This window comes from Orbicella faveolata, unplaced genomic scaffold (assembly GCF_042242905.1).
Source record: "Orbicella faveolata isolate gen_17 unplaced genomic scaffold, um_ofav_v1 contig_14, whole genome shotgun sequence".
Classification (NCBI taxonomy): Eukaryota; Metazoa; Cnidaria; class Anthozoa; order Scleractinia; family Merulinidae; genus Orbicella; species Orbicella faveolata.
The window spans coordinates 2,275,570-2,288,135 of record NW_028301541.1 but is presented as its reverse complement, the minus strand read 5'-3'; the positions used below and the strand labels follow the sequence as shown (position 1 = coordinate 2,288,135).

Below are 12,566 nucleotides of genomic sequence, written 5' to 3'. Positions count from 1 at the left end.
TCACTCGAATTCCGAACTGGTAAGTTGTTTTCTCTGGTTTTTGCTCTCGTCCACGTCCCTGACAAGGCCGGGGAAAGGGGCAGCTGAGGGAAGGGGGATTTATCCCCCTCGGAGAAAAGCTGCCAATCCCCTTGATGATGGCCTTTTACATATTTTTTTGGATACATGTCCCAGTCAGTTCGGCCATTTTCAGGGGATTTTTGAATTGCTTAATCGAAGGGGCTTTCGTTTTGTTTTGTGCTTTTAATTTGTTTTGTTTTTCTCGCTCGTTCGATTTTCATGGTCGACAAAAACCTTCGTGCATATATCTATTTTCCTTACTGAGATTTCTTACTAAACGTGTTTAAGTATATATTTGGTTTATAGACTCATCAGTAAATAATGCTTTGAAATCCGATATTTTAACTTATCGTCTTCCTCTTGTCCTCGCGCGATAAAACTGATATTGTTATTTCCAAAGTATTTCCGCCTTATCACTTACACAGAGGCAAGAGACGACTTGCACGCTGGTAAACAATGAAAGAGCTTCCTTTTTGCACTTGAAAGGAATGGGGAAAAAATGCTTAAAATTTCGAATGTTTACACATCTAGTCTTTCAAGAGCACGTACCTTGCACAGACAAACTGAAACGACGGCCCGACTTTGAAGCCCTGATGTCAAAATTCAATTTTTCCCTGTTGTTTTTTCGTAGGTTTATGTAGTATCGGTTGGAGGCATTTTCTTTTAGTCCATGATCGCTTTCCAGGTTCTCGTAACTAATTATTCTTGATTATGTATTAAAATTGTGAGGCGAATTTCAATGTTGATCACTTTAAGGTTATCCTGGTTTCAAAATCACAATTAGCTGCATTGAAAAAGATACAATATATTGATAATTATATTTTTGGTTCTTCGCCACCATTGTGATGAGATCGGCGAGGACGAGAAGTTATTTTGTTCAATATCAGCGGGTCAAGAGGTGATGCGTGACATGCACGTGCAACAATGAGTGCGTGACTTGTAGAGGATTAACGTGACGCGTGGATGTGCGAAAAAACAGTCGTGAAAGTGGGATCAGCCAATCCCCGCTCGTCCGCTCCGAAACATACTGTCAGACACATAAAGCGACCGCGAGAACAAATGTCATGAAGAACTACCGTGAAGTTCAGAAACTAACTGATCTCTTTACTTTAAGATTTAGTCGAGTTTTTCCAATCGCTCCTTCGCTTGTTCTCGACTGACAACTTTGAAACTGAGCTAAATGACTAACGGTACGCTATCCCATTGCAATTAGGGGAAAATTTTAAAAAAAGCCATTAAACTTGGTCGTTTCTTTGGGAGGTCGATGTATACTCTTGCATTTGAAAACAACTGTGAAATTTTATCACTCCTTTCAGAGGCCAGCGACGTTACGAGCTTTTAAAATAAAACGGGTCGATACTTTCGACAGTTCACGGCATATCGTCACAAATACAACATGTAGAGCTATAAAATTGTTGGAATTGCACCGCCTCGGAAATGAAAGACATTTATTCAAAGAGTTTTCGGGCTTTTGCAGGACTCAGAGTTTTAAAAATAATAAAAATACAAGTCTGTGGTAGAAGTTTGTTGTTTGTAATCTGAGAACTCATCTTCCTTTCACGCCCTTGACGCATGGTATTGATGATCACGTAGAATATTTACGCCCAGGTCACTCAGACACGTTGGCGGAAGTCCTTTCTTAGTGTCTTCAAATTACAACAGAGTTAGTCGAGCTTCGTCGTTCGATCAGCAGAGCATTCAAGAATCAATTTGCGTAGGTTCTTGATAGAAAATCTAATCCTGTCTGTCTACTGCTGATCCTGGTAACGCTTCAACTCCCAATTCCAGTAAAAAACATGAAGTAGGATGCCTAAAAACGAAAGTTCTGCATAAATGGTCACACACTAAGGTCTTAAAATTTGACTAGCCGAGCCACAGACAGTGAAAGCTAGGACCACCTTATACAGCAATGATAAACTGTACTACATGACAATACTGCTCAGTAGCTTTCTTTTCTTTTAAATGGGCACACATCGGGGTTTGAGCCTCAGACGGAAGTTATAATTTATATAAAGGGACTAAAAGCAAGATCACCCTGAACAACATGAATAAAGAGTACTACATGACAGTATTGCTCAAGGGTTTGAGCCTCAGACGGAAGTTATAAAGGGAATAAAAGTAAGATCACCTTGAGCAAGATGAAGAAAGAGTATTACATGACAGTGTTACCCAGTAGCTTTCTTTTGAGTGGTCACGCACTAGGGTATAAGCAAATTAAGATCAACTTGTTCCACACAATTAAACAGTACTACATGAAAGTCCTGCTCAGGAACTTTTAATGGTTCATCCCAGCACATAATTACTTGTTGACAAATCATTTTTTAAACATATATTTGATTAAACAGGCTAAAAAGTAAGTGACGACGTTTTCGGGAAATCTATCACGTTTAAACGTTTTAAAAATAGAAACAAAATTAGAACAAAGCAAGCAATGTTGGGCAAGACTAGTGAGGCTTAAAAAATCCGTCTGCGTGGGTTCAAAAAAATGTCCAACTTCCTTCAACGGAAATCTCTGTTTAATCTGGTATTGAGTTCTATAATTGGTTCAGAAATGCTCCGTCGTTGTTTCCTATTGAGCTATAGCACAAAATGACTATGTTTCATCGCCGTCTTCAATGGTGTTCCGGTTGCTAAAACGACCTTGATCTGTTGCAGGATTGAAGGTCTAGTGTTTCATCAGTGTCAGAGCTGTTACTGAGATGTCCTGAGATGCTATCGCCGGTTGAATGTGTTCTGTGGTTTCAGTATTACCAAGAGAATATGATCTGAGGATCATAATCTCTTTGTTTTACTTTGCAGTTGGAGCTGAAAGGAAACCCCAATATGAGAATCTGCCAAAAAATAGCGTAAACCAGTTTGCCTAATAAGTCTTCCTGTTATTAACCGTAAACCCGTGGAATACAGAATGTTTAACGAGTATATTTTTACTAGCTAGGTTGGCAAAAGTACTCTCTTCATTTCTGACTAGCTATTAATTAATTGCATCCAAATTGTCCAAAGCTCCGAACGTTTGTTGTTGTTCAAAATTCAGGTGGAGATCCCATAGTTGCCATGATAATGAGAATTTCCTTTGTAGCAAAATTCAGGCTTCCAGGTGAATTTTTTGGCATTTTAATTCTGTGTAGTCCTCCGTGCTATTATCACTTGCTCTTTTTGGTACAACTAACTGTCATAAACGGCTTCGGTAAATGCTGAAATAATTTTGATGCAAATAATTAGTTTCTAAACTAATTTATGTCACTGGAAAATGCATTTCCTTCCAAGAATTTAAAATGATATAAAATTATTAAACACAAAAGAGCTACAACAATGATTTATAGTTTCAAAATTGTGCAGTTTTCGAAATGTTAAATTATGTAAAAGCAACTTTATGCCCAAATTCTGATGATAGAAATAAGTACTCCTTGATTTAATTTAAACATCACTAGGTTCTTTTTTTTAGAAGCATGTCGTTATATTACTATATTAACTTATTTCCAAGAGACCGTTGACCGTTGCGGGCAGCCTCGAGCCATGCGCGAACGACAGGAAATACATTCCAAAATTTGCCCGCCAAATTGGCGCCTACACAAGGAAAACCCTCATGTTATTGTTTCCCTCGCACGAAACCCAAACACGAATCTACTAAATCTTAGTCACATTGTACGGAATATTTTAAACACAGCTGAGTTAACAAATCCGTGTATTGGCTAAAATTCTGTCTCCTGACTTCTCGATTCAACCGAGTTGAAGATACGCCCCCGTTTTTGCCCCCGATCTGCTCTGTAAATTGGCGATAGATCTCAAATTCGAGAATCGCCTTCCGCAGTGATTTAGATGTAACAGTTTCCGCCTAAACATACAGCAGAGAAGAAACACTGTTCCACATTTAGTGACAACATTCAAGTTTGGCGAAATAAGGCGTAAGTAATTCGCTCTTGTGTGTTATATTGGTAATTTAACGGCACTAAGTGCTTTCAGACCTAAACCTTCTTGTTGAGTACATAAGTTTTTACAAATAATATTTATATTTTTCTTACGTTAAAGTTCAACAATACATAACTCCGAAAAATCTATTTTAGAAAGTCCACCCATGTAGATCCCCATATTTTTAGTGTGTTCTATTTGTTTTAAAAACTGTCGGATAAAGAACACGAATTGTACAGTTTTCTTTTACTGTCGTTCAGATATTTTTTATATATACAATTAATATTTTTTTATCTCGAAGAATAGTTTGATCAATTTTCGATAAAGAAAAATAACAAAGTGCTAGGGCTTTATTATTACTACCCTCTCTCTGTCCGATTGCGAAATATTGGGTAGAATCAAGCTTGAGGCTCTGATCGCTTGGCGATAAGACTTTTAAAAGAATAAACCATGGTGAGCCCTTTTGTTTTGATAAAGATACACAAAGAATTGTTGGTCGAAGAGCGTTGAAATTCTTTAGAATCCTTTCTACACTTGAGCGCTTGGGACAAATGAACTCGACTGACAATGGCTGGTCTCTGATCGTGTATGCAACGACGTGAGTTGATTTCAAATAAGACTGAATGTTCTATTGTTAAACAAATTAACGGCGTCATGCATATTTATATCAGCACATGGTCCTTGCTCGAGCGTGTGTTGTAAAGAAGCAAATACTCGAGGATTTTTCAATGAATTAGCAGAATTAAGATGCGTTAAGACTCGTAGAATAACTGATCGAACATCTGTGCTCTAACAGAAGTGAGGAAAACCTCGCCATAGCAAGTTCCGCTCGCGTTTTCCATTCGCTCCGGGTTGCGGATTGGACAAGGACTACCAACAACAACGCGTAAGTCACAAGTTTCTTTTCGTCGTTTTGAGACTGTTTATCGATTTTATCCAAGTGTTCTGACACGTTTTCGATGCTGTTCATGCACAACTCTATAACTCAAAAAACCTGATGCTGAAAACTACTCAAACATATTCTGAGCAACTCATTCGAAGTCGCATACTACCCTAGAGGATTCCGTGTTTTCCATCAAGTAAGGCGCAAGCCTTGAGTGGCGTGTACTTGGTTTTGTTATCAATATTCTGACCTCAAATGTCATTTACGGAATACCTTCTATATTCGTAAGTATCATATCATGTGAAGCTTGCGTCATAAACTCCTAATACCGGCCCCCGGGGAAGTGAACCAGAAAAGCCAAGAATGTCATATTACGTTTCATGTTTATGAACTGTGCGCGTTTTTCGTGGATCAAGCGGCGTATTTGTTGCAAATTCAGCGTCAAATCCATGATTTCAGCTGTTTTTAGCGTTAGATCTTGAATCTGGTGTAGTCTCCAAGTGACAGATTCTTTTTATAGCGCTTTCGTGAGCGCACGTGATTTCCAAATCTTGTTACATCTCGTCCAAGAACGTTGCCGAAAATCTACAGATCTCCGCTAAGGTACGTACCTTGCTCGTTAATAATAACTGTTAAACGCAATTCTAGTTGTATAGACGGCTATATATAGCTGACTTATTTTAGTCGAGCAAAATCGTTGTGTACAATTCAGAAGTTCTTTGCAAATGTTAGAAGCCACTTGAATTCATTTGAGCCATCTCAGTGCAGCGTAACGAATTCGAACACAAGTCGCTTGCAAAGAACCGTGTTGCTGCACAGACCAATTCAGTCTACTTCAAGAGCCTTAGCGTGTCTTTTATTTAACGTCTTTTATTAATTAAACACAGAGGTTGATTATCTTTCTGACGAAGAGCTATTTCGATCTGAGGTCCGAGACAGTCTAGAGATGTGAAGATTTGATAACTGTTTGAGCCATGTTTGATATGTGGACGTAATTTTAGTGAGGCACGTACTTAAAAGAAGTAAATTGAGCACCGAGGAAGGTTTCGTCGTCTTCTTTCCTTCACTTTCGGTGGTCTTTTTCCTTTCGATTGGATAAACGTGCTTGAGGAAGAGCTCCCGAATTGTGTAAACAACATTAACATGAATTGTTCTCACGTGATGTGAAAAAGCAGGTATTTAACAGCGTCCAAGTAATTCAAACTTACCTAGTTTCACCTTTGATACGCCAGTACAAATAGAATAATTTGTTCTTTCCGACTGATTTTTCTAAATAGTTATGCAGGTTCTCTCTTTTATTTTTTATTATTATTTTTTGGAAGTGTACATATTTACACAAATCATAGTTTGTGCCATTTAATTTCTTTTTTGTTGTTGTTCACGCAATCTGCTGCTGTGACATCGATTCTTATTTTCACCCATCAAGGACAGCCAAGTCTGTGAAACTGGATCTTCTTCTTCTGTTTATTGAAATCGATAAGAATTGAATCATTTTGTTGTTTATTTACCTATTGTTTTCTTTTAAAATAACTGATAAAATTTGATTAAGAACTTTCTCGAAATTAGTGACATTATCTTTATATCCTGGTTTCAAATTCTCTTAACGTGTGAAAGAAAGGCCGGTTTTTTTTTTTCCTTTTGATCACCAACATCTTCCCAAATTTTCCATACCTTGCGGCTTGTTCAAGGTCTTTAACACAAAGCGTGCGGTAAAAAAAAAACATTAAAAATGTTTCAGTTGTGGATAAATTTATCGAAAAGACCACGGCAGGGAAATTTGCTATGTTACATCGATTATCATTGACGACATACCTTTGAATTCTTCCGTTGTGTTTGTCGAAGTACTGAGCCTTGCAATAAAAGCTAATAAATTGGAGGGATTTACATAAAACCGCATACACGTATTTCCGGTACTCACTCTATATTCATGTAAACAACATTGTTAAACCGGTCAAGCCGGTACAACAGGGATAAGCGCTCATGAAGGAGAACTCGAACTTTGATTCTCGTTTGTTCGAAGTTAAAATTTTCAACGTCTTTTAAAAAATATTTTTTTCGTTTTTCTTTTTTTTTTGGAAAAGTGCTACGCCATTTCACAATTCGTGGCTGAAGTTGACAAACACAATTTTCTTTCTCCAGATGAGAATAGTCGAAAGCGACTCTAATAAGCGAACTCATTGCAGCAAGAGGATTACTTGCATTATAATGATTACAAGCGATCACAAGAAAGCTTGTTTTATGAAAACTTATGCTCAGAAGTTATACCCCGATGTCAAGTTACTGTCTATCCCTATAATTTTTTTTTTTTTTTTTCACAACGCAAATATTTTTTTCTTATCGTTTTTCATCGTCAGAGCAGAAACCTTGGCATCAAGTTTCGTAAAATAACACTGAATGACGACTTTTATGAGAAGAATTTCTTTTCACTTTGTGTCTGACTTGGTCTGGCTGTTGCTTTTGAGTTTCACACACGTTTCAAGACAGCAAACTGATTTTGGAACACGTTGTTTGAATTTCAAAACACAAAGTAGAAATTGTGACAGAACGCACGGTCCTCTATATTAAAACTCGAATGGGTTCCTTGCATTAAGTGCATAAAACTTGAAGACCACCAACAAAAAGTTGCTAATATCTTTTTCTCGTAAAAGTCGGAAAAGTCGGAAAAAGTAAGGCAATGGAGACTTGATATGATCAGTGCTACAGTTTCCTGGTTAAGTTTGAAGATGAAACTCTGCCCTCGATGCAGAAAATATCTTCGTGACGGACACCGAGTTGTATTGGCTCGAAATGTTTTAAATGCTATGACGGGAAATACTTCAGTGCAACTATTAATATACTGCTTTGGAGAAAAAAGACGAGGGTTATTTTAATATAATGAGTAGAAGGTCCTTGTCGGCTAAATTGGTGCTTTAAAAATGTAACGACATCACTCCAGGGTAAAAAGTAACGCAAGCGATAGAAAACGTTCAAAATTAATTTTCTGGCTTCGGTTGTTTACTTTGTGGTTTAGCTAGGCGAGACAATAAATTTTAAATTTCATAACAAGAAATTAGAGAACTTAAGATGAAAATTGTGCCCTTTTTAAAACTGCGTATTAGCTTTCTTATACAAGGGTGCCAGTTCATTGTGCAAAACGACAACCTGTTTAGTTCTTCTGATGGAAATCCCCTTCTTATATTCAAAACAAAAGTCTTAGTTAGTTCAGCTTTGGTATGTACGTTTTAAGGGGGCTGGGAATTTGAATATATATATTTTTTAAAATTGGACGACTCGGGTTTTTTCTTCATTAATAATAAAATAACATCATTGGTGTAAATATCGCTGATGTTAGAGTCACAAGACACTGCTAAAAGAAAGAGATCGTCATTACATGTAATATTTCGGGAAATATAGTTATACATTTTTCTAATCGTACAATTATCAGAATTTATTTTCGCCATTTTATTATTCGTTTTAAATAAATCAGGACATGTGTGATATTAAAAAAAAAAATTGGCCAAAGAAAGAACAACAACATTTTAATCACGGGAATGAGCTTCCTGTGGATACACATCCGTCTGTCATTTGCGAGAGAATTTAGCAGGCCGGGTGCAAGGAGAGACGATTGTATTCTTAAGCTAAAGCTTCAAAGAAGAACTTTTTTAGCACCTGGTTCACTTCCAAGCATGAAAACAAAAAAAAAGTAGAGTTTATAGATGAGTCCTGTTGAAGCTTGGAGATCTTTGGGTCGAAAAATCCTTGCTAAATTGTCATCCAACTTCGAGAAAAGTTGTAACAGATAGTAATATTATATCACCTGGCTTACTTTATGTCATGCGCAAATCACAATAAAATTGTTTACTTTGGTTTTCACGTTTTCACATATCTTCGGTCTCCGAGGAATTAACGAGATTATTCCGGAAATACCAGTGACAAACCGCCATTTATTTTCGATGTTGTGATTGGTCACTTATAATCACATGACTCCAACTTTACCTTATTTGGAATTCAGTCGTCGGCTTTGGCATTTTTCCCGCCAACAGGTTGGTATGTGTGACAACAACACAAACGTCAGATTCTTGGATGGAGTTCTTGTGTTATTGTGCGGAAATAGTAGTTAAATGTGGTTAATTCTGTTTCTTCGCCTTTAGAATATATCTTCCTCAAGGGAATCTTGGATATGGCAAGATTCAGAGGGGCTTTGTTTGGGATTTTGATCTGTCTGCTGGCCGCTTTGGATTTTTTTCAAACAATAGGTAAGCGCATATCTTTCAGCTGCGTAGTGTGCTAGTTACGTTGTGTTGTGGTTTTCGTTGTCGTAAAATGTAATGTTGACAACGATCTCGATCTCTATTCCCCATACCAAGAATGTACTATCCCCTACTTTCCTGCGTTTAATTCACGATTTTTGTACAAAATCTTCCGGGATAGGCTGGAAAGTGATTCAGTTCGACAACATGCGTGCGACAATCTTGTCGACATCTATTACTTCCCTTGGCTAATCGTGTTTTGGTTTCAAAACATCAGAAAATCGCCTTGTTGTATTTCCTTATTAAACATAAAGACTAAGACAATAGGTCTTGAAAAGTATTTTCGTTGTTTTGAACGACTCGACAAGCTTCAAACCGTGTTGAATCTCTGCTATAAGCGTACTATGTCTAAGCTTGTAAGAACCCTCATATTACCGTGTACTAACGACCATCCTTTTATTTCAGCGTTTCGTTGCGGTGAAGATCAGTTTGTCTGCGCGAATCTCACATGCATACCAGAAAATTGGCGATGTGATGGTGATGATGACTGTGGAGATAACTCCGATGAGCAAAACTGTCGTAAGTATTTCGATCCCTGATGATGTGTAATATAGAACCCGCTTGTTGTTGTTGTGAAGGAGAGCGAGACGGAGCAGTTTTGTTGGTCGTGTTTTTCTCTGTTTTCTGTCCCATCGCGTGGTTCTTTTTATTTTTATCTGTGGTGATATGTCTCTTAGATTTTATAGATTTGCTATCACGGCAAATTTGTGCTTTGAATCGAAGTTGAACAAAGAACAGCAAATGTTGGTTTACGTGTCGATGTGTTTATGCGTGAAGAGCCCGCCATTAAGCTGAATACCCGATGAATGAAAATCGTTCGAAAATACTTTTTTAGAGGATAAGATTGAGACAAATGTAATCTGGAACTTATTAATGGTATGTACTGGCGAAAATGCCGTTTATTTGAGGAGACACAGGCAAAAACATCAAGAATGATCGTGAATAGTATGGACGCTTCATTCCGCTCGCTTATGGGTGCGTGGATTGTACAGGCATCTATTTGTGGTTGTGTCTGTGTTTTTGCTAGCCATATTACGGGCTGGAGATTTTTTTATATTTTCATCTCATCTTCTACAATTGTCCTCAAAGGTTTTGTGATCAATTTTGGCCGGACATAAGCAATCGCGATTAAACTGAGAAATTTTTAGTGATTTTCAGGTTTCCGAGTCTTCGCTTGTTTTTGTTCGTCGTGCTGATTTGCATACATGACTAGGAGCTTAGGCGGAACATAACACGATTGGTTGAGAGAATGAAAAACATTCGTAAACAGTTGAACCAACTTGTTTAATTTTTTCTTTGCCCAATGGGATTTTTTGTTCTCACGCCAAATGTGCGAACGTAACACAAAGCCCCGCTGCCCTCGCTTATTTCATAAACCGAATTTGTGCGCTGTTTCGTCTCCGCTCATCTTTGTTCCCACGCCATATTTGCGCTCAAATTCAGTTGTTGTGGTAACATCGGAGTCGTTTTCGAGGCGTCGTTTTCCGTTTTTAATTCGTCTCCATTAACAAACTTATAAATTAAAGCTGGAAACTTTTCCGAGGCTTCAATCTTCTTGATGGACATTTATACTTTTAGTTTGATGTGTCCCGTACAGTAACTATATTACCTGTCGAATAGCCCGCGACTTGTCCAATACCGTATTTATTTTACGGGGGATAAATTTGTGATGTGCACGTGAAAGTCGCTGGTGGTAGGTACAAAGGTCCTGTTCTGTCGTAGATCTGTCCACTTTCTGTAATGTGTGCTAGACACGTTTCAACACACTTTCTAATTCATTCATTCATTTAATGATCCAGACGAAAAGAATGTCAGTGCAAACAATGGAAAAGAGTGCTTTAATTTTGTTCTGTGTCGCTTTGTCATTAGCCAAATGTAACTCTAGGAACCTGCTCTTGGTATACCATTAGTTTTCACTTGTATTTTCAAATTTCCATTTCAAATAGTCCTATTTTTATCCTATGGAGCGGACAGGAACAAGAAGTTCATCAAATTTAATGACAACATGTCAGTCACTTGACCAGACTGTTTGTAGCAAGGCGATATGAATGCTCTATTTAAAATGTAAATTTGCCATTTTCTTGTCCGAGTGGCCCACAAAGTCATTTTCAGGTTTATCCTTTCTGTTCAACCTAGTCCACATCATCTTTCTTTTTTTTTCTTTCTTTTTTTTTTTTGCGGAAAAGCGGGGAGAGGTCTAAATAAGGGTCAGCTTTTTTTTATTTCTATATAAAACCTGTACTGTGGCAATGATACTACATCATTGATTGTCTTTGAAGGAATGGGTATGAAGGCCTCACACTGAGTAAGGGAGTAAGACATTAGGTGAAACAGCAACATTTTTAGTCCAAAATCCACAGGAACCCTCTAAATGTCAACTGCGGCACAAATAGTACTTTCAACTCTGAGAGCACATGGCAAATATGGCAGTGCATAAAATAGACTTTTCTATATGTTGTTTCACTGGGTTCCACAGCATTAAGCATACCTGCTTCAATTGTTTTTCATTATAAGAAATTATAGGGGGTAGACTACACAAGTTTGTAATGTTATTTGAATAACCTGGCTCAGGCAAGTGGTTTGTCTCACACTACATGCACAACAGTAACTCACCATGGACAAGTTTTCTGTCTTGTCTAGTGTGAAAATAGGAGGTACAAATAGAACAGTTCAAATTAGACAAGTTGGCTGAGTTACCCCTCTCTGGTGTGAAGTGGCCAATGGGATGTGCTCATCATTCACTTTCTGAGAAATTAAATCCTTTAATCAACTGTCGCTCACACATACACCCTGTAGTGGGTTGATGTGGGTGAATTAAGTGCTTTAACAACTTTGAAAAGTTGACATTTCAAGGGACAAAGTGATGTCAAAAGGTTAATGGTACAAATGTCAGCTTTTCAAGTTTACCACTGTTGTACCTTACCCCTATCAAAGTTCTCAGAGATGATGGTAACATTAGCCAAGTGCTCCATGTACCCGCCTCTGCAGCACAACAGTTTTGTCAGATCCTGGCAGTTTTATGTTAGAACCAGGTGGCTATATTCTTAGAGTGTTGCTTTCCACACAGTAATACAAGTTGCTATTGGGAAGCTGTTAGGGAGGTTGAATTGATACTTATGAGCAGTCCAAAGGGAGTGTCAAACTCCTACATGTAGCCGTTTGACAATGCTGTGGGTATGGAAATGGAAGTTAAGCAATTTAAGTGTAACTGTGTGTTTGCTTTCATTTTTAGCTGTTACAAAGTGTGATCTTTCGAGCAATTTCCAGTGCAGAACTGTTGATCGTTGCATTCCTCTTAGATGGGTTTGTGATTATGACAATGATTGTGGTGACAATTCTGATGAGCCCCCGAATTGTGGTATGTGAAAACAGTGTCTAGTAAATTTGTTTTTGATTGTGATCACAGAAGGGTCTTGTCATGTGTACTT

General features: G+C 37.8%; 1 protein-coding gene and 1 long non-coding RNA gene across 7 annotated transcripts in view; one reads left to right on the top strand and one right to left on the bottom strand.

Moving 5' to 3' along the window:
* The window catches only part of LOC110055651 (low-density lipoprotein receptor-like), a 30,905-nt gene continuing 18,339 nt past the window's right edge, over positions 1-12,566 (top strand). Inside the window, exons 1-4 of one of the 6 annotated variants that reach the window (XM_089286189.1) lie at positions 1-19; positions 8,980-9,084; positions 9,544-9,657; positions 12,371-12,496. In XM_089286189.1, coding sequence (XP_089142315.1) covers positions 9,009-9,084; positions 9,544-9,657; positions 12,371-12,496 — 316 coding nt within the window. In that variant the 5' untranslated portion in view covers positions 1-19; positions 8,980-9,008. Of the gene's footprint in view, positions 20-3,807; positions 3,963-4,635; positions 4,853-5,185; positions 5,453-8,979; positions 9,085-9,543; positions 9,658-12,370; positions 12,497-12,566 lie in introns of those variants that run through there. The other 5 variants (XM_089286188.1, XM_089286187.1, XM_089286186.1 and 2 more) reach the window with 5 other exon arrangements.
* LOC149113623 (uncharacterized) lies at positions 4,045-6,770 on the bottom strand. The gene is made up of 2 exons (XR_016206312.1): positions 6,662-6,770; positions 4,045-6,309 (listed from the first exon to the last, which is right to left on the bottom strand). It is a non-coding gene; the product is annotated as an uncharacterized LOC149113623 (long non-coding RNA).